This window comes from Pituophis catenifer, unplaced genomic scaffold (genome assembly GCF_029215685.1).
Source record: "Pituophis catenifer annectens isolate HBS135680 unplaced genomic scaffold, rPitCat1.0.hap2 SCAF_3, whole genome shotgun sequence".
NCBI lineage: Eukaryota > Metazoa > Chordata > Lepidosauria > Squamata > Colubridae > Pituophis > Pituophis catenifer.
In genome coordinates this window covers 179277364-179303919 of record NW_027256883.1, presented here as the reverse complement: position 1 = coordinate 179303919, position 26556 = coordinate 179277364, and the positions used below count along the sequence as shown (strand labels likewise).

At 36.5% G+C, this 26556-nt stretch overlaps 1 protein-coding gene across 12 annotated transcripts in view; it reads right to left on the bottom strand.

Annotated features, from left to right (window-relative positions):
- The window catches only part of PPP1R12B (protein phosphatase 1 regulatory subunit 12B), a 110096-nt gene that overhangs the window by 17355 nt on the left and 66185 nt on the right, over positions 1–26556 (bottom strand). For 4 of the 12 annotated variants that reach the window (XM_070941595.1, XM_070941589.1, XM_070941590.1 and 1 more), the window contains 5 exons: positions 8982–8998; positions 8054–8189; positions 6666–6770; positions 6035–6088; positions 3705–3785 (listed from right to left, as the gene is read on the bottom strand). In XM_070941595.1, coding sequence (XP_070797696.1) covers positions 3705–3785; positions 6035–6088; positions 6666–6770; positions 8054–8189; positions 8982–8998 — 393 coding nt within the window. Of the gene's footprint in view, positions 1–3704; positions 3786–6034; positions 6089–6665; positions 6771–8053; positions 8190–8981; positions 8999–21006; positions 21109–26556 lie in introns of those variants that run through there. The other 8 variants (XM_070941596.1, XM_070941597.1, XM_070941592.1 and 5 more) reach the window with 4 other exon arrangements.

Below are 26556 nucleotides of genomic sequence, written 5' to 3'. Positions count from 1 at the left end.
ATTCTGTTGTGAGCAGAGGAGTGAAGGACTCTTCTCATGAAATGGATGCAGGATTGTTTTCTTTTGGTGGATCTAAAAGTTTGAGGGACCTTTGAAAAAAAATATTGATGTGCTTCTGTAGTTTTTTGAGCAGCTGGTTCCATTATAAAGCAACATGTTTTAACATGGCCATTTAGAGAGTATAAAAGTTGAGAAAAGTTTTTATATAAAGATATTCTGTGTAAGATTCCTACATTTCCAAAAGCTAGAGTTCATGAAGATTGGACTTCTTAAGATTATTTATGGAAACCTCCAGGCTAATTAAAGAAAAAAATCCTCAGTTTATGCCAACCTCTCAGAAAATAGAAACCTGACTGAAGTAGATATACATTTGAGAAGAGCCAGGACTGGTATCTCCAGTATTTAAATAAAATCCCTTGATACTTTCTCCATCCACAAGAGAGAGGGTGACCGGTCAAGTGCACCTCTGTCAACAGCTACTGGCTGGAAAACAGGTGGAAAGGTAGGCAGACATTTCTAAAGACAGCAAAGGGACAACGTACAACCTTTGTCATCATGACTTCCGTTTGATAGTTTTGATAGCTTCATGTTGTACAAATCATGGACATTATTTATCACATTATTACTAAAACATCTTCAACATCTCTCAGTTTGTTTCTGGTCCCAATTCAAAGATACAGATTTTAACTGTAGAGAACCTGTGGGAGGTACTTACTAAAGTGTAGCCCTATGACTGGGAAGACCAAATTTCCATTATGACATTTGGCCAGTTGCTCTTTCTTAACTCACTCCTCCTAATAGGTTATTGTAAGGACAAATAAAGAAGATTCATACATAAACTGCCTTGAGTTGAAGAAAACATGGGATATCGAACAAACCAGCAGAACATAAGATATGATATATTGGAAAGACTCCTGTTTTTATGCATTCCTATTCACATGATTAAATCTGAGACTTTGCTTAAGATACTATCCTTGCTGAGGTATAGTAAGTGGGCAGTTTTGGAACAGGACTTTTATGAAAAGTCCCTCAAGTGAGGTCACATGATTGCTACTTTTTAACACTTTTTGCTGCAATAGAACTTTATATGTTATGTTCTTTCTACTATTTTATAGTTTGTTTGTTTATTTATTTATTTATTTATTTATTTATTTATTTATTTATTTATTTATTTATTTATTTATTTATTTATTTATTTATTTATTTATTTATTTTTGCAATTTATATGCCGCCATTCTCCCGAAGGACTCAGGGCGGCTTACACAACAATCAATAATACAAATCACAATATAACAAAATAAGTTAAAAACCCCTTAAAAACCATATTTAAATTTATGACAGTTTGTGCAACCCCTAGCAGATCAATTTATTTGATGGAAGAGCCACGTCTTCAGTTCGCGGCGAAAGGAGAGGAGGCCCGGGGCTATCCTGAGCTCGGTGGGCAAATCATTCCAGAGGGTCGGTGTTCCGACAGAGAATGCTCTCCCCCTGGGGGCCGTCAGTCGACATTGTTTGACTGAGGGCACCCTGAGGAGGCCTGCTCTGTGGGAGCGCACGGGACGGTGGGAGGAAGGCAGAAGATGGTCCTGCAAGTACCCCAGGCCTAAGCCATGTAGGGCTTTATAGGTAAGTACCAGCACCTTGAAACAGACCTGGAGAGCAACCGGCAGCCAGTGCAGCTTGCGCAGGAGAGGTGTTGCACAGGAGTAACGAGGAACTCCCGTAACTACCCGCGCGGCCACATTCTGGACCAGCTGGAGCCTCCGGATGCATCCTAAGGGCAGCCCCATGTAGAGGGTGTTGCAGTAATCCAACCAAGAAGTAACAAGGGCGTGGGTGACTGTGGCGAGGGCATCTCGATCTAGGAAAGGGCGCAACTGACGCACAAGACTTACTTGTGCAAAGGCCCCCCCTGGTTACGGCTGTCAGATGGTCATCCATGGACAGCCAAGAATCTAGGAGGACACCCAGATTGCGAACCCTAGTGGACACGTTACACTTCTAATGGTGCTTTTAGTTTCAGTTTGCATAAATTCAGTTTAAATTTTAGATTTGTTTTTAAAGTTTTGTAAGCTGCTCTGGGAAAATTTGTTCTGAAAGGTGGATTATGAACTTTTCAAATATTTAAATCTATACATTAGCATTTTATAATTATGGTGGGGTTGGTTGACATAGAATTTAAAAAAGTGATTCTAAGAAACAAACTCTGAAACCTCCCAACTCTCTGAATCCTCACAGATATTACATTTCACATAAAATCTGAGGTAGGGATCCTTACTTTGGAATCATGCTTCATCCAAAATAAGTGTTCATGACTTTCTTACATAATTACCAATTGTGCATTTAATTTATGCAGTAACTAAGGATAGAGAAAATACATGTAGCAAAGGAAATTCAATTAAATATTATTAGTAATAATTTCAGAAGATACAATGAATTTCTTGCAAGGAAATTGGATATTGGCTCTGTTAAGTATCAAAACTTTTGAGACGTGAGTTTTATTATATTGATGCTAGGTTAAAAAGTTCAAATTACATTATTCACATATATTTTAATATGTACCAAATTCATATATGAATAATTGCAGATACCGACCCTGGATATCTTTAAATTCATTGTAATAATATATGTTAAGATACATACGTACACATACACACATATGTATGTGTATACGTATGTAAGATCATATAACAATCGAAGTCAATGTTTCCCAAGTGTAGTAGCAATTTTCTGACATGTGGCCTTTAGTAACCAGAATTTGCCTGTCGGCATGGCCATTGTTAAGAATACTGAGAGTTGAAGGCCATACATCTAAAAATTGCCAGGACTGGGAAACATTAATCTAGGTGCAGAAACCACAAAACATTACTTAGTAACTTATCTATCTTTCAAAATACACAAAATGATTATTTATATTTAATGGACTTAAAATTATTGACAAAAGGTTTCATTTACCATATAATCTTGCCGTAAAGCTGAAATTCTCATTACTCTTTTGAATATATATTTAAAACAGTAATATTTAAGGCTTATTTTAATCTTTCATGTATCATTGGTTTTTGGAAACAGATTCTTGTTTATTTATTTATTTCTTAAATTTATACATATTTATAATTCTATAAATAGCAGAACTATTGCATTCCAGGGAACATTTTTTCCACTAAAAATATGGAAAACATTTTTGATAATATGAACTTATCTCCTTCCCAGTGCTCCATATTAAAAGAATCAATCAAATAGGAATAAAAGCTTCATTTTTAAATCATAAGAATTTAGGTATATCCAAAGGCAAGGCATTTGAGCAAGGAATGTAATAAGAAAGACTACAATATTTGTCTTACAAGGAGGAAAGTCTTTTACAAGTAAAATACTGTTTCAACTTTTAATTAACATTCAGTTGAATCAGTAGGCCAGTATTAGAAAGGATTGGAAGGAATCCTTAGTAGCCAATACAGGCACAGATAACAATGTTTTGATAAAAATGCTGCAGAATAGATTGCACCAAAATTTGGAAGAAAAATATTAGAAAATGCTTCCAACTCAACCAGAAAAGCATAAGGATACCATTGCTATTTTAAATGAGGGAATTTAGTTAGAAGATTTGAACAACAAGATTTTAATTATAATTAATACTATTCTTACATAGCAATTTAAAAGATGAGACTGGATTTAGAAGATGGTAAATAAATGATACATTTTCATACCTTCATCTCTTCTTCCATTTCAGAAAGCTTCCGTTCAAGGACTCGTTTTTCCTGTTCAGGAAATATTTTCATAGTGATCATCTTTCATGAGATTTGAGAAAGTACAAGAAATCTCATAGGCTTAAGGGCTTTCAAACACAATCTAGTCCTACTCCAAGGCAAAAACATTTGTGCCATATAATACTTCCCCTTTCTCAACTCGTATTCCCATTATCCTTTCTTGTTTTTTTCAACCCCAACTTTGAACAGACACAGTAGCTGTGTTCTTTCAATTTTTGATTCTATTTGTTTCTTCACATAAATGCACACTCAGACCAAATCAAATTTCCACATCTCACTGATAGTTTTTTTGTACTTAGATAACAAAAATGACACCGCAAAGGGCCAAATTCTTGCCCCAAACTACTAGATATTTTTTTTAAATAATGGGAGCTATGCACTGGACATACCATTCCATAGCAAACAATACCAATACCAGTGACAGACTCAAGAACCAACATCCATCTTTTTTTTCCAGAGAATAGCAGCAAAAAAGAAAGGCACCAAGAATTAATTTATGGCCCCTAGAGTTTTCATGTCATTTTGATAAGATTGTATATTAGGCACACTAAAATTCTTGTTTACTGACAGGCCTTGGAAGAAACAGAATTTTATTACTGATTAGGCTTGATAATGATTATGTAACATATATTAAGCATATGTTTTACCTGTAGATCTAAACAATAGTCCTTGACTTACGACCACAATTAGGACAAATAATTCTGGTCATAAGTCAAGTCACCAGGGTGTAAATCCAGTTTAACCAACAAAAATTGGCAAAAAAAGGTCAGAAATTGTGATCATGTGTCCAGAGGACACTGCAAATGTTTGTAAATGTGAGCACATTGCCAAACAGTCAAATTGTGATCACGTGACTGGGGATGGAGTGATGGTTGTAAGTTTCAGTTCAGGTGATAATTGAAATTTTCAGAGCTGTTGTTAAATAGTTGTTAAACAAGGACTACCTGTATCTGAAAAGGTTTTTTCAAACCATTATCCTCAAAAGTAACCCTTTCAAGAAATTGGAATATCAGATATTAATGCTGTATGTCAACATATTTTTAACAATTTTGAAACAACAAATTATTCTTACTTCAGGTTTTCAAAATCAAAATGAAATCAATAAATACTCTAATATATAGCATTAGCTGTACAACCATACAATGAGAGCTATGTCTAACTCATATATAGTATTAGATTTGTCATACTGCAAAATCCAGGCATATAATGAACTCTTTAAAAAATAAAGTGCTTTAAAGTTAATAAAAATATCAGTAAGCTAGCCTGAGAGCTTATTGTCTAAGCATAAGTATCAGCTACCATTTTTGGAGGACAGGCCCTATTCTCCACCACCCCCAAACCGATTAGGAAAGCAATTTCCAGCCTTCGTACCATGTATTCCATTACAAGTAGCATACTGCATCTTTTGTTGCTAGAAGCGGTATTGTCAAATTCAGATGTTGAAGTTCACTTCATTGTAAACAATCACCTCCACTCCAATTAGCTACTGTGTCCTGTGGCAGGTTCTACACAATGGGCTATCTGCCCCCCTCCCCAGAAAGTAGGAACTTGAGATTTTTTTCCCCTTAATTTTATTCTACCTGCTCTCCTCCTTAGTTCTACTCTATTCATCTGCCTGCTCCTAGTATGTCTAAATCCTTAGCAATAATGAATAAGGGTAGAAAACGAGCCAAAGAAAACAATGAATCAGGTTGCTGGACTGGTGATACTCTGGGCCTTTTCTTTAACAATTTAACTGTTGTATCAGTGAAAAGCTGAAACTTTTTTTTTACAAGTTCACCAATTAGCCAAAGAAATGATACATTTTCCCCTCCCCCACCTTTTCTGGACAAGATGAAATTTATTAGGGCTCTATCAGTTTCCCCTTCTAGTCAAGTGACAAGAATGGAAAAATGGTCTCCCTTTTCCTTCTCCACCATATATGGTTACACCAAATAGGAAGGGAGAATAGAAGGGTGAGTTGGTAGAAGATGCTCCCACAAAATCGGACAGAACACCGTGCTGTCAACATAGAACAAAAGACTGAAAACTGGAAAACAATTTCTTCAGCTGCTTTAATTTCCAAACAGTTTACAGAGAGCAGCCAAATAGCTTAAGATGCAATGCAGAAATATTTTGAGAATTCAATAAGTAACTTCAGGAGCCAGATATTATCCAAAAATAATTGGATGGTTTAGGAATCTTTTGCTAGGAAAAGAATAATCTTTGCTGTTTGGTTTTCAAAATATTTATACAATCCAAATAGATTCTGAAAACCCGTAAAGACGTACCCTTTTTTCCATCTCAAGCATACTTGAACGATCTGAAGTTTTCTCCTGTTTCTGCTATTTAAAACAAACAAACAAAATACTCTGTTACAAAGTAATAATTTTTGCAGTATTGTTTAAAACAACAATCAAGTATTTATTAGAAATCCAGAGCATACGTAGATTATTGCACTCAGTGTTTTTTTTATTAATTCTCTTATCAACAATAATAAACTTTTTTAAAAATTTCCTCTGTGAAGTTTCCAAAAGATGCCCTAATTAATTCATGAGCCACAAGCGAAACTTCAAAAGAAATACAGTCATTTATTAGGAGCACCATTTTGGCAATATTCAGATGCAGTTAGAACTAATCCTACATAGATTTACATTCCCCTATGACCCTGTCTCTCTCCCCTCCTCCCTGGCCATATCATAAATCACATTCTCCAATTAACCACTTTGGCTGGCTGTGAAACCCAAAACTCTCCTATTGATTGCGGTAGAAAAGCATCTGTGGAATGTAATTTCAATTAGGGAAATCAATCAGCTCCACCAGTTCTCCCTCCCTCCTGCTCATGGCAACTTGAAAGCTTTGCAAGTTGACATTACTCCTTGTTTTTTTCAGTACATCCCTGATTTCCCAGAGTTTCTTCACCTGAGTTAGTTTGTCCATTTTTGACTTAATATCTGCGAGTTCTGTCTGGGAATCTTGCAGTTTAGATTTCAGTTTCTGATTTTCAGACAGGGCACTCTCATAGAGCTAAACAGAAAAAGCAAAACAAAAGTGGAATTATACCTCGGTATTAGATAATATTCCATCTACTGAACAATCGATGGTGACATATTGGAGAACAGCTCAATTAATTTTCAGCCAACATCTTCAGGTAACTGCATAATTTCACAAGACCCCTGCATCACTCCAGGCAGGCACATCCTTTTAGTTCATGTGGAATAAAAGCATGGTCTAAAAGTACTTCTCGCAGCACACTTTAAATACCAGATAAAATTCAGTTTAAAGTGATTATTCGCACATTATTTCATATACCATTTTGGTTATTGATCCTCCAAGTAAACTAAATATATGCTCAAATGCAACTTGGAAAGTCCAATAAAAAAATTAGACATTATATTCAAATTTTACACCAACATTTTCTTATTCCATACAAAGGGAACCCAATCAAAGTCAACAACTCCATGGAAAAGGCAAACATAGGAGTGCAAATACAGTTATTTGTAATACAGTCCAGACCAGGGGTCAGCAACCTGTGGCTCTGGAGCCACATGTGGCTCTTTCACCCCTCTGCTGTGGCTCCCTGTTACCCACCGGCACATGATTTATTGAGCTTCTCAACCCCTGGTAGGCCAACCATGGATAAACCCAAGAAAAGAAAAGTTTTAGAAGAAAACAGAACATTTAATTCATCTACATATGCTAGTTTTGTGGCTGCTCAAGAAATAGTCAGGCACGGGAAGGGTTTTGTGGCTCCCGGTGTTTTCTTTTCTTTGGGAAACTGGTCCAAATGGCTCTTTGAGTGTTTAATGTTGTAGACCCCTGGTCCAGAAAACTTCATTAAACTTGTTTGAAGCTGGACTTTAACATCATTTTCTTGATATATTTCTTTTATTGGGGCTTTAAATCTTTATTACTCTATTGGCTTTTTCTCCAATGGTTTCCAGCTACATTCGAAACTGCTTTGTATTAACTGATAAAAAGAAAACAGTGGGAATTAAAGAAGGGCTCAATCTTATCTAGTGATACAAAAAGGGTAGTGTGGGAGCTGGATATGGCCTGCAAACATCCTTTTTGCAATTCCCAAAGACTCCAAGTGGGTAAGCTAAATATTTTGTATTTTGCATTGGGAAAGATTAAGAGGAAAATAAGGTCTTAATGTCCTGATTCCCTATTTAAATCTCTTTATCACCTGCCTCCCATGGTACCTGATCCCCTTGGCATGTGGCTATTGAGATAATGAGAGAAGCCTAGTGCAGGCTTCAAACGAAAAGAAAGAAAAAGAAAAGAAAAAAAATTCAGCAATGGCCCACCTTTTTATAATCCTTGCTACTATCATCTTCTGTTCTGCTGCTGAGAGCGGCTCTTCTGGTATAGGCACTGGTGCGGCCTGAGGGTCGATCACTATAGGTATCACTAGTGCCAGTGCTTGAACTTGCTGAATCCAGCCTGAAGTTAGATATGGTTTAAAACAGCTTCATTTACTTTCAAAACCATTTACAACTTCAGGAAAAAAAAAAGTTCTTATAGAAGAGATACCCAATACAATGACAAAAGAATAACAAACTACTAAAACTATTTACCTGTAACCTAGCAAGTGTAGAAGTGAAAGAAAGAAACGTTCATTCAAAAACTGACAGAAGAACATAATATTTGAAAAACAAAGGAATTCAGATAAGAGGTGACCATACTGATCAGATAAAAGATGGTAGTCTTGAAAACAAATACAGGTAGTCCTCAACTTATGACCACAACTGAGCTCAAAATTTCTGTTAAGTGAGACATCTGTTAATTGAGTTTTGCCTCATTTTGCAACCCTTCTTGCCACAGTTGTTAAGTAATCACCGTAGTTGATAAGCCACAGTCGTTAAGGGAATCTGGCTTCCCCCTTGATTTTGCTTGTCAAAAGGTCGCAAAAACTGATCACATGACTTTAGGACACAGCACGGTCATAAGTATGAGTCACTTGCCAAGCATCTGAATTTTGATTGCATGATCATGGGGATGTTACAAAGGTTGTGTGAAAAAGGTCATAGGTCACTTTTTTCAATGCCATTGTAACTTTGAATGGTCACTAAATGAACTGTTTAGAGAAAGAGAGAGAGAGAGAGAGAGAGGGAGGGAGGGAGGGAGGGAGGGAGGGAGGGAGGGAGAGAGAGAGAGAGAGAGAGAGAGAGAGGGAGGGAGGGAGGGAGGGAGAGATGCATGCTCTAACAAAAGCATGAATTCTGGAAATCTTACCTGGAGAGTCTTTCATGCTGTAAATAGAGATAAAAGAAGCTCAGATTAGCAATAACAATAATAAATAGTTTTAGCATTAAAGCTGGAAAGCTGAAAATATGATGATTATGAAAGTAAGTGACAAATAACATAAATCCAGCAGGGCAATATCTCTGGAACTTATCTAGAAACTTTTTGAACTATTTAAAAATATTGCAAAATACTGCAGTCTAGAAATTATATATATATATATATTAAATATACCAATAATAGCAGATATTTCTGGCAACATTAAGATAACCTTGGTTAGACTAAAGTATCAACATGAACTTGAAAGAAAGGTGTTTATATGAAACATTTATATTAAATAAATACAGAAGTGAAGTATGAACTGAAGATCTTTTAAAAAGTTAAAATATCATTCTTATATGACTAACTAGCATAGACAGTCTTATATTTAGGCATTTGTCATTTGTTACAGAAGAATGAAACACATATTCACACTCAGATAAACACACTATTCTTTCTGGAGATCTAATGTTTAATGCCAAAGATTTTTCCTTAAAGAAATTCTGTCAAAAGTGTATATTTGTCAAACTAAGTGGTTTGTTTTCACATTAATTACATAAATGATTACAGAAAAATCTGTGAGCATTTATCTACAGGAAAGAACTTTATGCACATGCAGAGATATTTAACTATATAAATAACTGAAAAACAGCCTTTTATCTTTACTGATTAATTCTGAGATTCTGTTTTTATATTTATTAGTTTTTTAATGTTGTACTTTTTAAACTTTAAAAAATCGGAATTAACTTTCATTTCATTTTTTTAGTATCAATCTTAAGTAAATCACATGCTCTCTATTTTATATGGAAAATGTACTACAATTAATATTAACCTAAGTAATGTTTATCACATTCTGATATGCAGCTGCTGTTATTTGGTCTCAACTCTGAAATAGAATTTTTAAAATTTCTTTACATACTTCAAAATTAACATTAAAGAAAAATCAGCTCCAAATTTTTCTTTATAAACTGAGTAATTTAGAAAGCAAATTAAACTAGATAATCTAGGCTTTAGGATTCAAGGCCACATCAGCTTTCTAAATGTCATACCCACAACTGAAATGTATGAAGTAAATTATTTAGAAGTAAAACCTCATTTTATGTCAGTTTTAAAAGTTTATTTTAACAAGCAAATTATTTTCTGGCCATCAGCATTTCATTATCCAACATTTGGATATTTTTTTGTTAATGGCTCTAACAAGTTTTGCTGCTTAGAATAACTTAATACAGTTCACCATTATTTTGTATGTATCTTAGGCCAAAGTTTCCTTTGCCAAAAATGGAGAAACACAGAGGTACCCTGTTTCTCACAAAATAAGACATCCCCTGATAATAAGCCCAATCAGGCTTTTGAGTGCATGGCAATAAGGCCAAATGTTTATTTCAGGGTTCAAAAAAATATAAGACAGGGTCTTATTTTCAGGAAAACACGGTATATGAAAACTCATATCCATGCTTAACAAAATAAAATTATTTTTAATGAAAATTTTCCATAATATGTTAAATATGGAGACAATCCACTTAAAGTATTACAATGTAAGTACTTATATTCTACAAAATAAAATAATAGCATATAGCCATCCTTGTTTGGGCTTGCAAGTTAAGCAGGACTGAGGCTGGTTAGGACTTGGTTGGGAGACCACAATAGAATTCCTTTCTAGCTGTAAACTACACTGGGAAGTAAAAAAATATTCTGGAAGAATGCAGCAGGAAATGATTTCTGTTATGCATAAAATTGTATGGATAGGACCATGTAGCCGCCAACCAAGCACCACTAGGGAGATTTTACTTAGAATACTTTCAAGCAGAAAATTTGTCAAGAGGAAGCACAATTCCAATCAAAGTACAGAGGCAGGCTAGTTTTCTCTAATTATATTGCTATGAAGGAAGTACTTCTCTGTGTAAATATATAGCATTCATCTATTTAATAGGGGTACACCACAAGGACTGCATTTATTCAAAAGGAAGATAACCCTGCATTTCCAACAGCTTTCCTGTTTATTCTATTGTCAGTATATCTCCTATTTTAAAGACAAACTAAGGGAAAATTTAATCTTTCTAGCAAACAAAGTTGGTATATTGTTCTCAGGCATATCATGTATTCAAATGTAAATGTAAAAAAAGTATGAGTGTATGTGTGTTATAATCTATAACTTCCATGATTGAGGAATAGTAGATATGGCATCTTTCCCCTGTAGTATCTTACTGAAAACGTATGTCCAGTTTTACATTTTAATTAATACTTTTTGAGCATTACATGACAATACAATTTAGACGCGGTACAAAGAGAACTCAGTACCAGGGAATGGTACAGTTACAGCAAACAGAATGAAATAATTTCTTAAAGAAAGGGATATAATGCTGACCACACTTTTCAGGAATTACGTTCACTGAAGCAGAAAGAATTGTAACTCCACTTTTGCCAAGTTAGTCAAGTGAATAAAAAACTAAGTAAATCACAGGAAATTATTTGACCTTTCCTATAGTCCCCATTGGAAAGCTCCAACCTCTTCTGTACTTGTAATCCTTACCAGTACTTGGTTTGTTTGCATCCCACATAAACCACAATTGCATAACAAAGTTTTTTAAATCTAAAGCTGAGACAAGAGTGAGTTTCTGTGTTGTAGACTCCTTTTTCAAAAAAAGGACTTAATGCAGGGATGCATTTTAAGGGATGCATTTTAATCAAAACTGCAAGCAGCTTGTATGATATATCCAGCAAAATTGCTTAAAGATTTTCTCAAAGAAAAAAAAAAAGGCAAATATTAATTTGGTATGTCAATTAGACTGTTATGTAAAAAAAATAGACCTTTCCTTATTTGTTTTGGTGCCTTCAAATCAGTGTAATTTCTGACAAATGTGTGGACAAGTTTTCTTGACAAAATTTCACAAGTGTTTACCATTGTTTCCTTCCTAGGTCTGAGAGGTAATTCCTGGCCCAAGGTTACCCAGCTGGCTTCGTGCCTAAGTGGAACTAGAAGTTACACTCTCCCAGTTTTTAGCCTGAGACCTAAGGCTGCCATAATTATAGAAGTCTACCATTGATGATGGTCCACAAACTGTAATCGGTACAGAATGTGACTTCTCTCTCTGTATTTAGGCTATTAATAGAGTTGAAATGGAACCTTGCAAATCAGAGCATAGCATAAGAGAAACAATATGTGTTTTTTTGTACATTAGTGTCTTCCATATCCCACTGTAAGAGTAGATACAGGAAACAAAGAGAGGGAATGTGTCAAACACTTAGCTAATAACTTGAGTTTATACTTTGTTTCCTGGATAGAAAGCTGCCGCAAAACCAAAAGAGAAGCAACAGTTTAAAAGCAGTAACTCAGCCAATCTACAGAATACTAAGAAGAGCCCGAGAGAATTTTCCCAAACTCTTTTTGGCTGACCTAACTGTGAGCCTGTGGCAGTAGTGAAATAAAGAAAAATGAACAAATGAAACTGCATTGCTATGTATTTTTTAGTTTCATTGGGCTTCCTTTATTTCTGTTTTTAATAAAAAGGAACAGGGCTAGGTACTGGAAATTATTCTGCAATGTTGACAACAAAGGGATTGTGAAGAGCCAGGAAAAACATACCGTTTTGATTGTAGATATGTGTAGGATTATGGAACACTACAAACTTACTTTTAAAATTCAAAAGCATTCACAGATGGCATAAGTGTAATTAAAAGCATGTTCTTGAAATGTTTACAAGAATGCAATTTTGAAATGAGGAACTAGGGCATAAATAACCATTTACTCCCCCCCCCAAAGAAAAAACTTCATTCAATTGGCTTCAATCATTTACTTCTGTTACCAGTACTTAATCCAAAAAAGGAACAGGGAAAGGAGAAGACTCTAATATTTATGTTTTTGCAAACCAAAAAGATTCCAGTACAATTTCCAACAGCTGGGTTCAAAGATAAAAAAAATACTTTAAACTCTGTAGCAGAATTTCTATTGCGTCATAGTGTTCTAAATATTGTGCCCAACTACTGTGCTCCAATGCAGGAGATAGGCATACTCATTTCTGATACAATTGAAATTGCCTAGAATTTGCCAGCCAGCATAGTGTGAGTTGAAATCCATACATCTTAAAGTTATCATATCTGAGAAACACCATTTTCAAGTTGACCTGCTTTTTCTCAAGTTCTTGTTATATTTTTCTGTATACCCTAAATGCATTTTAAGTAATATAATATAAATATACAGTAAAGTAATTTAGTGTGCTACTTTAGAAAGCCTTGAAAAACTCTAAAGCAAAAAGGAAGATGGTTAAACACATTCTTATTTTACCGTTAATATGCAATTTCTATTGCTATTGGGAAATTATTTTCTAATTCAACACTGCCTTTCAGTTAAACATTAAAAAACATGAAATATGTCATAGCTTTTCTACAATATTCTGTCTTTAGTAACAAAAAGTAAACCTTAGCAGGAAAATATGAACTGGAAAAAGTCAAGGAAGGAACAATTAAGTACATGATTGTTAACATAATTATGCACAATTTTTCCTTCTTTTGAGGTTTCCAACTCATATTTTCTTGCTAAGGTTCACCTTTTACTACTAATGATTATGCTAGTGATAGTATATGATTTATTATATAATTTCAACTTCTATTGGCACTTCATTAAGTTTTAATTCCAAATAAGTCATTTAATAAACAACTAGGTAATCAGATTCAAATCTGATGAATAAGATTATCTAAATTTATATTACAATGTTATAACTGTGCTTATTTTTCCCACTTTGTTCTCCTGGAGGTCATGAATTCAATAAGCATACATGCTATGAAAATTGGGCCTTCTCCCTTAAATGCTATTTAGTGTTAACATCCGAGAAATGCAAAATAGACAACACCCAAATTGCTGCCCACACCTGGAAATTGTTCCCTGAGGATAGGATAAGCATGTAAAAATATACAGCAAAAGAAATCTCGATTAATGGAGCCTGGTTTCCTTCCTTAATTAGTTCTAGTTTATTTAGTCTTTATTCTCTCTTCTGAAGCCAAAAAGAACATTTTTACTGAAAAAGCTGAAAAATGTTGTCAGATGTTACGATTAGCAATCATACAGCTGAACTCTTTATTATGTTGTTTTATATTTGCTTTCAAGCAAAGGGCTATGTATTATACAGGATACATATACCTGACCTGAAGATTATTCTTCTGTTCACAGTTGAACTCTGATAACTATGAAGGACTAGGCCCCACGTATTAGTATTTTGGAAATTCTGAGTGGCTGGAATCTGTTTTCTTAAACAGATTAAAGGAAGGAAGCCTTAAAGATCTTCTCTTACTTCTTGAGTTTTGTAGTCAGCATCTTCTAGAAATGAAACTGCATTCAATATATGCTTTCAAGTAACATTATTGGTATGGTTGCTATTGTGTCTTACATCTGACCTTCCCTTGGGCAAATGATTAGGCACAGGAACAGACAGCTCTTTCATCTCACACAGAACAGCTGTTCATATAAATATATTACTGTAATTCTAATATGGTGTTTATGGGAGTAATATAAAGTGTTTTTAACATCAATGATGTACCATATTTATGAATGTGGATTTGGATAAGAAAAAGAGGGTATGACCAATTTTAATGTAGCAAACAAGTTCTAGCATTGTTCTGTCATTTTAAGAGTAAAACTGGAATATAGTTGATTATAGCATAAGGTGGCTATTGAAAAATCATAATCAATTCTGAAACCTAAAAGAACCAACTTCCTTCCATTATATCTTCCAACATTGGTAGTATGACTATTATGTATGGAAGCTATTTACTGTTTTACACTTTTCACCACTAATTGGAACAAGTAGTGATGGAAAGTAAACACTTAATACAAAGTAAATTATAAGAATAAGACAAGTTCTCATTAATGATTCTTAAATGTTGACAAACATTTTGAGAGCTAGATTGGTCTAGTGGTTAAAGTACAAGGCTAGAAAGTAAGAGACTATGAGTTCTAATTCTGCCTTAGGTATGAAAGTTATCTGGGTGACTTTGGGTCAAAGTCATCCAGCTGGCTTTCATACCTAAGCCTATGATTTAATACTTGGCTGGCTTTTGTACCTAAACCTATGATTCAAAGTTCGGATAGCAAGTTCGTCAGTCAATTCCTGTTGCAAATAGATCAGCACTTAGTTGATCTGAAAAAAAAGCAGACCCTACACTTGAGGGAAAATGCTACAATGAACATTAAAAAAAAAAGGATTCATGAATATTTCTACTTTTCTTTAGTTTGTATATATTAGATTTCAGTTTGTGTAACCTACATGTTTAATGCGTCGGCCACAATTAAACACTGGGGAAGTTACATTTCAAAATTGGTGTCCAGTTTTGGTCAGCACAATATAAAAAAGATATTGAGACTAGAAAGGGTGTAGAGAACCTATTCTCCAAAGTAGCTGAAAGCAGAACAAGAAACAATGAATGGAAACTAATCAAGGAGAGAACCAACCTAGAAATAAGGAGAAATCAGTCTTGGCAGGGTTGAGTCACAACCTCTTTTATCGTTTCTAGCTATCAGATATTAGGACATAATCTCCTCAGCTTCACTTAGATAGTTGGCAACAGAGATGTCATTTGCACCTGGGTGTCATCAGCATATTGGTGATACATCACTTAGTACTGATGGATGACCTCAACCAGTGGCTACACGTAGATATAAAAAAGGAGGGGGGAAGAAGGTAGAGCCCTGTGACAGCCCACAAAGTGGGGGGGGGGGGCTAACCTTGAAAATTCCTCTCCCACCAACACAGACTGGGCCTCAAAGAAGGAGAACCAACACAAAATATTCTCCAGCACTCCCCGTCTCTGATCCAGAGGTATACTATGAGTTAGGCTGATGGTATAAAGGCCACCTAGGATCAAGAAGGCCCAGGATTAATGCATCACTCCCATTCTAAACTTGCAATAGGTCATCAACAAGCACAACACCCATTTCAGTACTATATCCTAGTCTGAATCTCAACTAGAAAGATGATCTGCTTCCTCCAAGGCCCTCTGAAGCTAGAAGCCAACTGAAGAGATTGTGGGAAACTGTATGAAAATTGTCCAGATTAATTTAGTCCAAGGATGATCTCTTGAAGAAGGGGAATACCACCATCTCTTTCAGAGCTAGCAGAACCATTCCCTCCCCTCCAAAAGGCATATACCATCACTTAGATCTATTCACATGTGGATTCTTGGAGGCCTCAATCAGCCATGAGGGACATGGATCTAATATATATGGCAGATACATATCTCCAAAGTCCCTGTCCACTTCCTCAGGATTAACAGACTTGAACTCATTCTAGAAGACTGTGCTTCAGTCACCTCCATAGGATTCAAACTTAGAGTGAAACTGAGCAACTTCACCAAATGATGAGAAAAGCTCCACAGTGAACCTGTAATTGCTCCACCAATTCTTTCTCAGCCAGAAGGGCCTGCTGGCTGACACTCAAAGATGCAGTAAGGTGGAAAATACTGTAAGCTTTTTTCATTGCCCATTTTCCCACAAGCAATATTACAGCAAAAGTTCTTACAAGTAGTCTTCACTTATCAACCTTAATTGGTATCATAATTTTTGTGGCTAAGTGAAGCAGCCATTAAGTAAAACATCACATGACTTGACCATTTAGCAATGGGATTTCCAATAATCATTTCCCGGTTGTGGTTGTTTGATGAGAACCTCATATTTTTCTTACTTTGCCCTACTGTGCTTCAATTTCCATCAACCACTTATCTCCACATCTCTGCATTTTTGGCCACCTTGCTCTCCACCACTTTAGTCATCCTGCACTGGGCCACTGCTGCTGTCCCAAGCTGCCCTTCACCATCTTTTTCCTCCCTCAGCTAACGAGGCACACCAGCCTGAAGCACTTGTTGGCCATGTGGTGGACATAGGCATTCAGCAGCTGCTTTGGCTGGGTGCACTTTGTCAGCAGTGGGACAAAAATGGCAAAGGGCATTCCAGACGGTGGAATGCAGGGTGGCAGAGTGCAGGTCAGAGTACAGGATGGTACTCTGGCCCAAACTCCAGAAATGGGGGAGATGGGCAGTGGAGGGTGTTGAAAATGGAATGGAGGCAATTGTAAATGCCAAGCACCTAAATTTTGACCATGTGAACACAGTGATGATTCAACAGTCGTAGTCAGTCGAAGGCCAATCCTAAATACCATTTGTTCAGTGCTTTGAATGGTCACTGAACAGTTGGTTAAGAAATTACTACTTGTACTTGCATCTGTTTGGATTTGCTCCCTATAGAATGCCAATGGCATTCATGATTGATTCTCTTGTAGGCCCTCTGAAAACCAGGGGACCTCACAGAATCTGTGCACAGAGACAATCCTCAGGACAATCTGTTGTCATAGCCTCCTTCCAAGTGGTGACCAAGGCCTCAACTGAACTGTGTATAAAAATCTCAAGAAAAAAATCTAAATTCTCTCTTCAGCCAAAAAGGGCCCACTAGATGCCTGCGATAGGCTATTACACTTTAAATGTACTAAATTGAATCCCAAATCCCAGAGCTACAAATTTTGATTTATTGCTTCATTTCATGTCTATCAGTAAAACTTTAGGTTTTGCTTCTTAATGGATTTTGCTATGGTATGAAAATACTAAAAATTCTGGTTTTCTTTGTTGTGAAATGTCTCTGAAAGTTTGTTGTCTGCTTTTTCCTTCTACAGCTGAATACTGTGTAAAATAAATTATTTCCACTGACACTCTCTGAACTTCTGTTTCATCTTTCTCTCGCTAATTTGAATGTGCTACTTTCTAAAGCCATTATTTCATCTGATTGAAACAAATATGTTGCTCTCGCAATTCCCTGCCTCTCATTGCATTGAATAATCTGCCAAATTGTCACAGATAAACTCCTTTTTATTTGATTGCTCTTATGTTAATTTCAGATATTCTTTGGGCCATGTTTCCAATAAACTGTCAATTGTTCATTATTTGTTTGCCCTTATGCCTTAAGTCTTGAACAGGAATATATTCTGTAGTATTGAATGGTCATTATAGTTTTTGTAGTTCCATTTTGGGATTTCCAGAATGCATCAGGCTGTTTTAATAGTTTGATGCTGCTGTAGGCTCCAGAGCTTGGCAACAATATGGAAGTGGTTTACCATTGCCTTCTGGGAGGTTTCTTTACAACATTCTAGTTGCTCATGAAATTCTCATCTAGTACTACATCTAAATACTAATCAGAATAGACCCTGCTCAGCTTTCATGATTAGCCAAAGTCAGTTAGGTTCTGCTATCTACACTGGCCCTAATCTAAATAAAGTGCTGAAAGAAATGCCTCCCCATCTACCAATCCCATAAAATTTAAAAGAAGAGATACATTGCAAAAATATAGTCCTACAGCAAATAGCTTCAGGTGACTCAAGCAAATGAACAGAGCTATAAGGCAAAACTAAAGATACAAACAATCAAGATAATCTCACAAAGGCACAAATGACCAGTCACAAATTATCCTACTTTGGATACATTATTCAAAGACTCAACTCTCTGGAAAAGGCTCTAATGGTGGGAAAAGTAGAAGGAAACAGGACAACCAGCAACAAGGTGGTTGGATTCAGTTGCAGTAGCAATGGGTGGAATATTAAGCAATCTGAAAGACCAGATTAGAATAGATCATCATGGAGGAAATCTATAAAGTTGCTAGGGATCATGCATAATGATACATAATTAATTCTTAACAGCAGAGTAAACGGTCAATTGATTTATGTGTTGGGGAAGCCAAAAAGAGTAAAGAAAAAAAGAGCAGGGGGCCAAAACCCCAAATCAAAGACATTCATTTTTAGTTTCTTGCAATTATTACCTGTACTGCTTATTTTATACAATTTTCCAAACTATGATTGGTTTAAGTTTATTCTCCAATTATGCAAATCAATTTAATTTTAAAATTAAAGTGTCTAAATAGGATTGACATAGTTCTTCTATGTTGTAATTATATAGAAGAGAAGCAAGAAAGCTACAAAAAAGACAAAAGAGGATAAGCAATGTAGCTGAAGGGTGTCCTTTTAACTTGTTTACCATTTGGTGTAGCAAAGGACTGATTTATTTCCTTAACAATGAATGTTGATGAGCCTCTTAACTGAAAGAAGAAAAAAATGCCTCATTAAGCAATCAACTGAATAGAGGGTATAGATATTGTCATTTTACATGGTTTCACTGCTTTTCAAACTGAAAGATATTAATACTCTCGGTACTGCTACTAAAAGGAAGAAGAGAGGTCAGAACAACAGCAAGAAAATTGAGTGCAAAGGGATGAGACACAAGAAGGAAGGAAGAAAATAAATGCAAGGTCAGTTCAGAAAGCTGGATTGAGGTAATGAAAACTACTAATGAGGCACAAAGAAGCAATGCGGAGCAGTTACAAATACATGGTAATAGAAATAGTGGGATAGGAATTCCTGAGGACATTAACTAACAGTAAAAACAGCATGTGATCTTACAAGTTTAAAAAAATTGCTAACAATTATTGTAATATTTTCTCCAGAGATAAATTCTTAGCCAAGAGATATTCTTCATGACTTGAAGTTAAAAGAAAGTAATTCATATTTTCCATCAAATTTGCAAAACAAACAGAAGTAAACATATATGTCACAACATTATAAAATAAATATTAGATTATTAGTTTGCCTTTATTAGATTCTTTAGAACTGTTTTTAAATTTTCATAATGTAGTTGTACTGTATGAAAAGAAAATTGCTGACATCTTCTTTAGCACTTTTATTTATTTTATTTATTAATTAAATTTATATACCGCCCTTCTCCCGAAGGACTCAGGGCGGTGAACAGCCGGAATTAAGATACATATAATATAAAAGTTAAAAATAACTAAAATAAATTAAATTGATCGGCCTCCCAATTTAAAACCCCACATCTATACAATTTAAAAAACTAACCCATAAGACCTTTTAGGCTAGGCCGGCTTGGTGGAATAAAAAAGTCTTCAGGGCCTTAGGGAAAGTACGGAGGTCTGGGATCAGTCGTATTCCGGGAGGGAGCTCATTCCAGAGGGCGGATGCCCCCACAGAGAAGGCTCTCCCCCTGGGGAGTAAGCACTAAAGTAAATATGTTGGGCACATTTGGGAAAATGAGAAGATCTGGGATTCAGCATATCCAAAAACTCCCTTCATTCACCCCAACACCATGGAACCCATAGATTTCTGCCATCACAACAAGTAGAACACTCCTGGTGGAGAGGAAAGTACATAACATTCCAAGATTAAAGGAGTGCAGTCTTTGTCCCATTTTTGTTACAACCAATTTCTTTAATCCTACTTTTTACTTTTGAAAATAAGACAATGTGGACACTACGTATCTGTGGAAAATTTGTAATGACCATTGCTATAGAGAAACATTTCAAACTGTTCAGTATTCCCTAGTGGATATAAAGTAGGAGTAATGTTTTGATCAACTAATATTACCTCATCTCTTTTTAAACTTCTGAGACAGAAAAGGAGCAATTCAAGGAAATGTCTGAAGAATCTGAGTCCTCAAGTTTCTCTGTAATGCCTACTTGCAAATGGGACTCTTGTCATTTGAAGAAGTAATATGAAATAATGACAATTGCTGTATGAGAGATCCATGCTGTTTTAGAGTATTACACATCATATCATTCCATCAATATACCACCAAACTTTAAAATGAAATATTTAAGTATGTTGGACTTGAGAAACACAGCAGTTTAACAAGCTGTTCAGGTTTTGTCTCATTTCTATTTTAAAAAACTATGTGCTGGTACAAAATATGTAGCTAATGCAATTCCTGATCTTTATGAAGAAATAGGAAGCAGTAACTACAGATAAAATTAAGAGGTTTCGTGTCATTGAAGTCTCCTTCTATCATAGAGCCTTGTTAGGGCTTTACTGTACTCCAAGACCTTGAGATCAGAAACGAACTATGCACCAAGACTACATTTAGGAAAGAGATATGTAATGTGTAATTAAGACAAGCCCTTAGGAAGTTGAAATAAATACATAGAAATTAAGTGACTGCTTACTCTGAATGTCTTTGCAATCGGGGAAGGAGATGATGGGGGAGAATCAGACTGAGACTTTTTGCTTCGAGTATACTCCTTATTCCTGGTATACAAGGAAGACATGGTCCATTCAGGGTGGTAGCAAGGCAACTTTCAGTAGCAATAAGATAGTACTCCTCTGTCTCTGGCTGAAGATGTATAGTGATGTCTAAAGTAAGAAGAAACTGGTTTGACAATTACAGTGTTTTATCCATTCTTCAAAGTTTTAAGTTTTTAGCATCCAGATAATGCTTGTAAAAAACAGTCAGCAGTATTCCATAATTCTTTAATCATGGCAAGATAGAACCAGGGAGCTTCTGTAATCGTACAGAGCCAACCTCAAAACTAAATCAGTCCTCAGATTTTCCAAAATATTTCTTGCTAAACAACAGTTTCCATACAGCAAAGCCAGGATGTTTCCAGATAACCAAAAACAAAAGAAATCTGATCACAAAAATGACAAACCCTAGAGACTGGTCATTTGTCCAGCTAGGAAGAGAGTTCCATGAAGAGCATTGTTAATCCACAGCATTTATGAGGCAGATCTTCATTGCTGGAACTGAGCTGCATCATCAGTGAGAAAGTACAAATAAGGAAGGAATGCTGCTTCAGAAAAGGGCAATCCAGATGAAGCTGTGTTTTGTTCCGTCCTCCAAATCAGGAACGCCTTCACACACTTGTATCTTCCCTCCCCTTTTGCTATTTTCTGACATTCCAAATTCTTACTTGCTCAGTGAGGAATGCTGGAGGAAAGCCAAAGGCATAGATTCACTTTCAACTTGGGATTTGGACTGCTACTTGTATGAGAAAGAAAGCTATTGGTTCCAGAAACCCAGAAAGCTTCAAGGTTGACATCTCTGCAGAATTCAGCAAGCTTGTACAGTCTAAAATCTAGCTATTGTTTAATATAATTGTAAGAAGAGCTTGCTGCTTTTACAAGATTTTTAACAGTTTAGAATCAACATTAGTTAGATCAGGCACAAGGAGTGGAAAATTAAAGTCTCTTAAACATAGACTAAATCTTATTAACAGAAACAGATTACCAGATTTACACAGGCAATATTAAGTTATATCTCTATATGGAACAAGTTAAACTAAGTAGCACAGTTCATAAAACAGATTTCTCACAGTTATGTATTTGCTAAATTAGTTTGGATGTCATCACTTTACTAAGAGGTGCATATGAACACCACACTTATTCTAAGAAGAAAACATTCTGAAATTCCCCACTTGTGAATCCAACAACTTTGCTTTTGCAGAATTAAGAACACAGTGGCAGCAGGCAAATTCTGCTTGATAAGTCCAAATTTAGTATTATTTATAAGTAAGATTGATGAAATAATAAGACTTGTTAGCTATTACTTACTTCCATCTTACTGAATTCAGTGATTCTGATTTAACCATGTTTGGAGTCAATCAAGTAGATTACAAATTAAAATTTAGTATTTTAAAAGGCGTATTATTATTAAATTGCATGTAAAATAAGTAGATGACAATCAAGTAAGTCTTACTTCTGCCTATTAGAAATTAGAACAATTACCATCATTGTCACATTTTCTGCTAATCGGGAGTAAGTCAATAATATAATAAGAAACAAGAGGTGTGTTATTCCTACTTTGCTGGACTGGACATGAAGAGTAACAATACACTTTTGGCAGCACAAACCTGCCCTATGACAGTGGAGGAAACTGAGACTACCTCACATGTTCTTCAATGTCCCTTCCCTCATATCAGAAGCCACACCTGTTTTGATGAGGAGTTTATTCATTTTTTACTGCCAGACTAGAAGGTTAACATCTCTAGGAACACCACAAAATTTATTTTGGCTGCTATGCTTTATACTGCTTAATCCATTCCTAATTTTAAGGTCTTGTGACTATACAAAATTTTATTATGCTTTCTATACTGTTTACATTTTTTAGCTTTTGTTATATCTCACCACCAACCAACCAACCACAATAAGGTTCTCCCTATGTCTGGATATATACACACTTAAACACATTGAACAGTTTAGTAAAATTAATTTAATGTTTTATTCATGAAGGTTCATAATTTTATTAATCAGTTTTAAATATTAGATTTGTAGTATTCTGAATCTTGTATTTATAGTGTTTTGTAGTAGGAATCATTTTGTTTTTGTTGATCAGTTGAAATGTCTATGTATTTGAATCTTGTAAACTTGTTACAAAAATGTAAATAATGCTGACCAATGACAATAATAAAGATAAAGAAGGAAAAGACATTTTCTTGGGAAAAGCAGTATGCAATTTTCATAGAATTGTCTATTTATACTAAACTTGCTAGTGAAGGTTGATTTCTGTAAATCCATGTAATTGTCATATCTCAAAAAATGTCTGAATGCACATTTGTCAGATCTGAATCTGACCGAACACAGGTGAGATCTTATATTAAGACCTACCTAGTGGCGATAAGAGCGGCGAAGTCTAGCTACTTCTCCGCTTATTGCATCTGCAGAGAACCGCCCAGCTGCGCTGTTTAGGGTGACCCGCTCCCTACTTCAGGTGGGGGTACGGGAAGATCCTTTAAAGGGTCGAGCTGAGGATTTTGTACAATTCCTGCATGATAAAGTCGCTCAGATTCGGGAAGGCCTGGACTCCGATTGGGTAGATCCAGGGGAGGAGACGCGGGCAGGTCTTGAGAGCGTTATCTGGGAAGAGTTTGACTCTGTGGCTCCTGAGGACGTGGACAGGATTCTGGGCAAGCTTAACGCTGCCACATGTTTATTGGACCCGTGTCCCTCCTGGTTGGTACTGGCCTCCCGGGAGGTTACACGAGGCTGGCTCCAGGGGATTATAAATGCTTCTCTGAGTGAGGGTGTCTTTCCCGCCGCCTTGAAAGAGGCGGTTGTGAAGCCCCTCCTCAAGAAGCCTTCCCTGGACCCGGCTATATTATCAAATTATCGTCCAGTCTCCAATCTTCGCTTTGTTGCGAAGGTTGTTGAGAGTGTGGTGGCGCGACAACTACCCCGATACCTGGATGAAGTGGTCTATCTGGATCCGTTCCAGTCGGGCTTCAGGTCACAATACAGCACGGAAACGGCATTGGTCGCATTGGTGGATGATCTCTGGAGGGCTCGGGACAGAGGTTGCTCCTCTATCCTGGTCCTATTAGATCTCTCAGCGGCTTTTGATACCATCGACCATGGTATCTTACTGCACCGGCTGGAGGGGTTAGGAATAGGGGGCACCGTGCTTCGGTGGTTCTCCTCCTTCCTCTCTGACCGTTCGCAGTTTGTGTTGGCAGGGGGGCAGAGGTCGACCTCGAGGCACCTTATTTGTGGGGTGCCGCAAGGGTCAGTCCTCTCACCCCTTCTGTTCAACATTTATGTAAAACCGCTAGGCGAGATCATCCGTGGTTTTGGGGTGAGTGTTCATCAGTATGCTGATGACACACAGCTATACATCTCCACCCCAGACCACCCCAATGATGCCCTTGCTGTGATGTCCCGTTGCCTGGAGGCTGTGCGGATCTGGATGGGGAGAAACAAGCTCAGACTCAACCCCTCCAAGACCGAGTGGCTGTGGCTTCCGGCGTCCCGGTATAGTCAGCTGGTACCATCACTGACAATAGGGGATGAGATCTTGCTCCCCACAGAGAGGGCCCGCAACTTGGGTGTCCTCCTGGATTCACGGTTATCTTTAGAAGATCATTTGACGGCCGTGGCCAGGGGTGCCTTTTATCAGGTTCGCCTGATCCGCCAGTTGCATCCCTTTCTGGATCGGGTCACCTTGCGCACGGTCACTCATGCCCTAGTTACCGCCCGTCTGGACTACTGTAATGCTCTCTACATGGGGCTCCCCTTGAAAAGCACCCGGAGGCTCCAACTGGTCCAGAACGTAGTCGTGCGGGTGATTATGGGCGCAGCTCGTTACGCCCATGTAACACCTCTCCTACGCGAGCTGCACTGGCTCCTGGTGGTCTTCCGGGTGCGATTCAAGGTGTTAGTTATCACCTTTAAAGTGCTCCATGGCTTAGGACCTGGGTACCTATGAAACCGTCTTTTGCCACCAATAGTCTCCCACCGACCAGTTCGTTCTCACAGGGAGGGACTACTCAGGGTACTGTCAGTCAAATTATGTCGACTGGCGACTCCCAGGGGGAGGGCCTTCTCTGTGGGGGCTCCAACCCTTTGGAATGAACTGCCCCCGGAGATACGGAATATCCCTGATCTCCGTGCTTTCCGCTGTGCCCTCAAAACCCTGATGTTCCAACAGGCGGGGCTAAACATACGAACATGTGAATGATTTTTTAAATGTTATCTAATTCTGGGTTTTATTTAATTGACCAAACTAAGTAATAATTTTAATTATCAATTTTATGATGTTTGTGTGTCTATATTTTTCTTGACTGTACACTGCCTTGAGTCCTACGGGAGAAAGGCGGTATAGAAATATAATAAATAAATAAATAAATAAATTTGCTGATTTTTTTTCTTTTTCCTTCATAATTGCTTGGCAAATGATAACACTTAAAAGCAAGCTACAATGCCAATGAAGAGTATCAAACACCATTTTGAAGGAAAGCTAGATTAGCACTCCAGTTAATAATCTCCTAATTATACACACACACATACACAATCTTTTTAAACATTATGTCAATATAACCAGAACAATAGAGTTATTCATAATCAGCAGTAGTTTAGCTTCTACTAGAAGGTACTTAGCAGGGTGGGAAGGGACAACAGAACTTTGTATTCAAAGGGAAAACAAATCACACAATTCAGGTTCTGTGAGCCAGTTTTAAGATCCTGAACTTAACCAATTATAAACAAACATTCTAATTTAAAAGTTTAGAAAAGAGCTAAAACGGACACTTGGCTACAAATTCAGAATTACTTCAACTGATTTTGCCTCTGTAAGTAGCACTCAAAAACCTATTCTCCCATTTTAATAATTTCTATGGAAATGCCACAATAAAAGATCAATCTTGGCATTGTTCTAAAAATGGCTATTAATAGAACATTTTTAAAAAAGTTATGGCTTTTGTTTCAGCTCTAGTTATTCAAGTCCCTAAAATGGTATTTTCTCCCAAACCAAATAACAATACTTCAGTTCAACAAGAGCACTGCAGAGAGAGGAGAGCTGTCAGGAAGATATATTGCTTATTAATAACAGTCTTTCTTCATTCTCAAAACATTCTCATTAGAAATGAAATTTATTTTTCACATTTCCAGGATTTATTAGTCACCTTTTGAAAATATTTTGTAATAGGATGAATCGTTCCTTTAGATTAGTTTAGTAATTGGACATTAATATGAACCAGAAATGTAGTACTATACACTGGTACAATATACCTTAACAATTTACTTCAATTTATTAGCTATACTAACTTCAAATTCCAGAATTTCTTCAAGAAACCTATATTCTGCTAGTTTTTAAAACATCTTATAAGGCAGTCTATTCCATAACAAATGGTCTATATTCCATGCTTGCTTCAAATTAATTCAGTAATTATCCAATATTTAATCAAGGAAACAATTATCTTCCAGTTAGTTAAATTACATATCCCAGT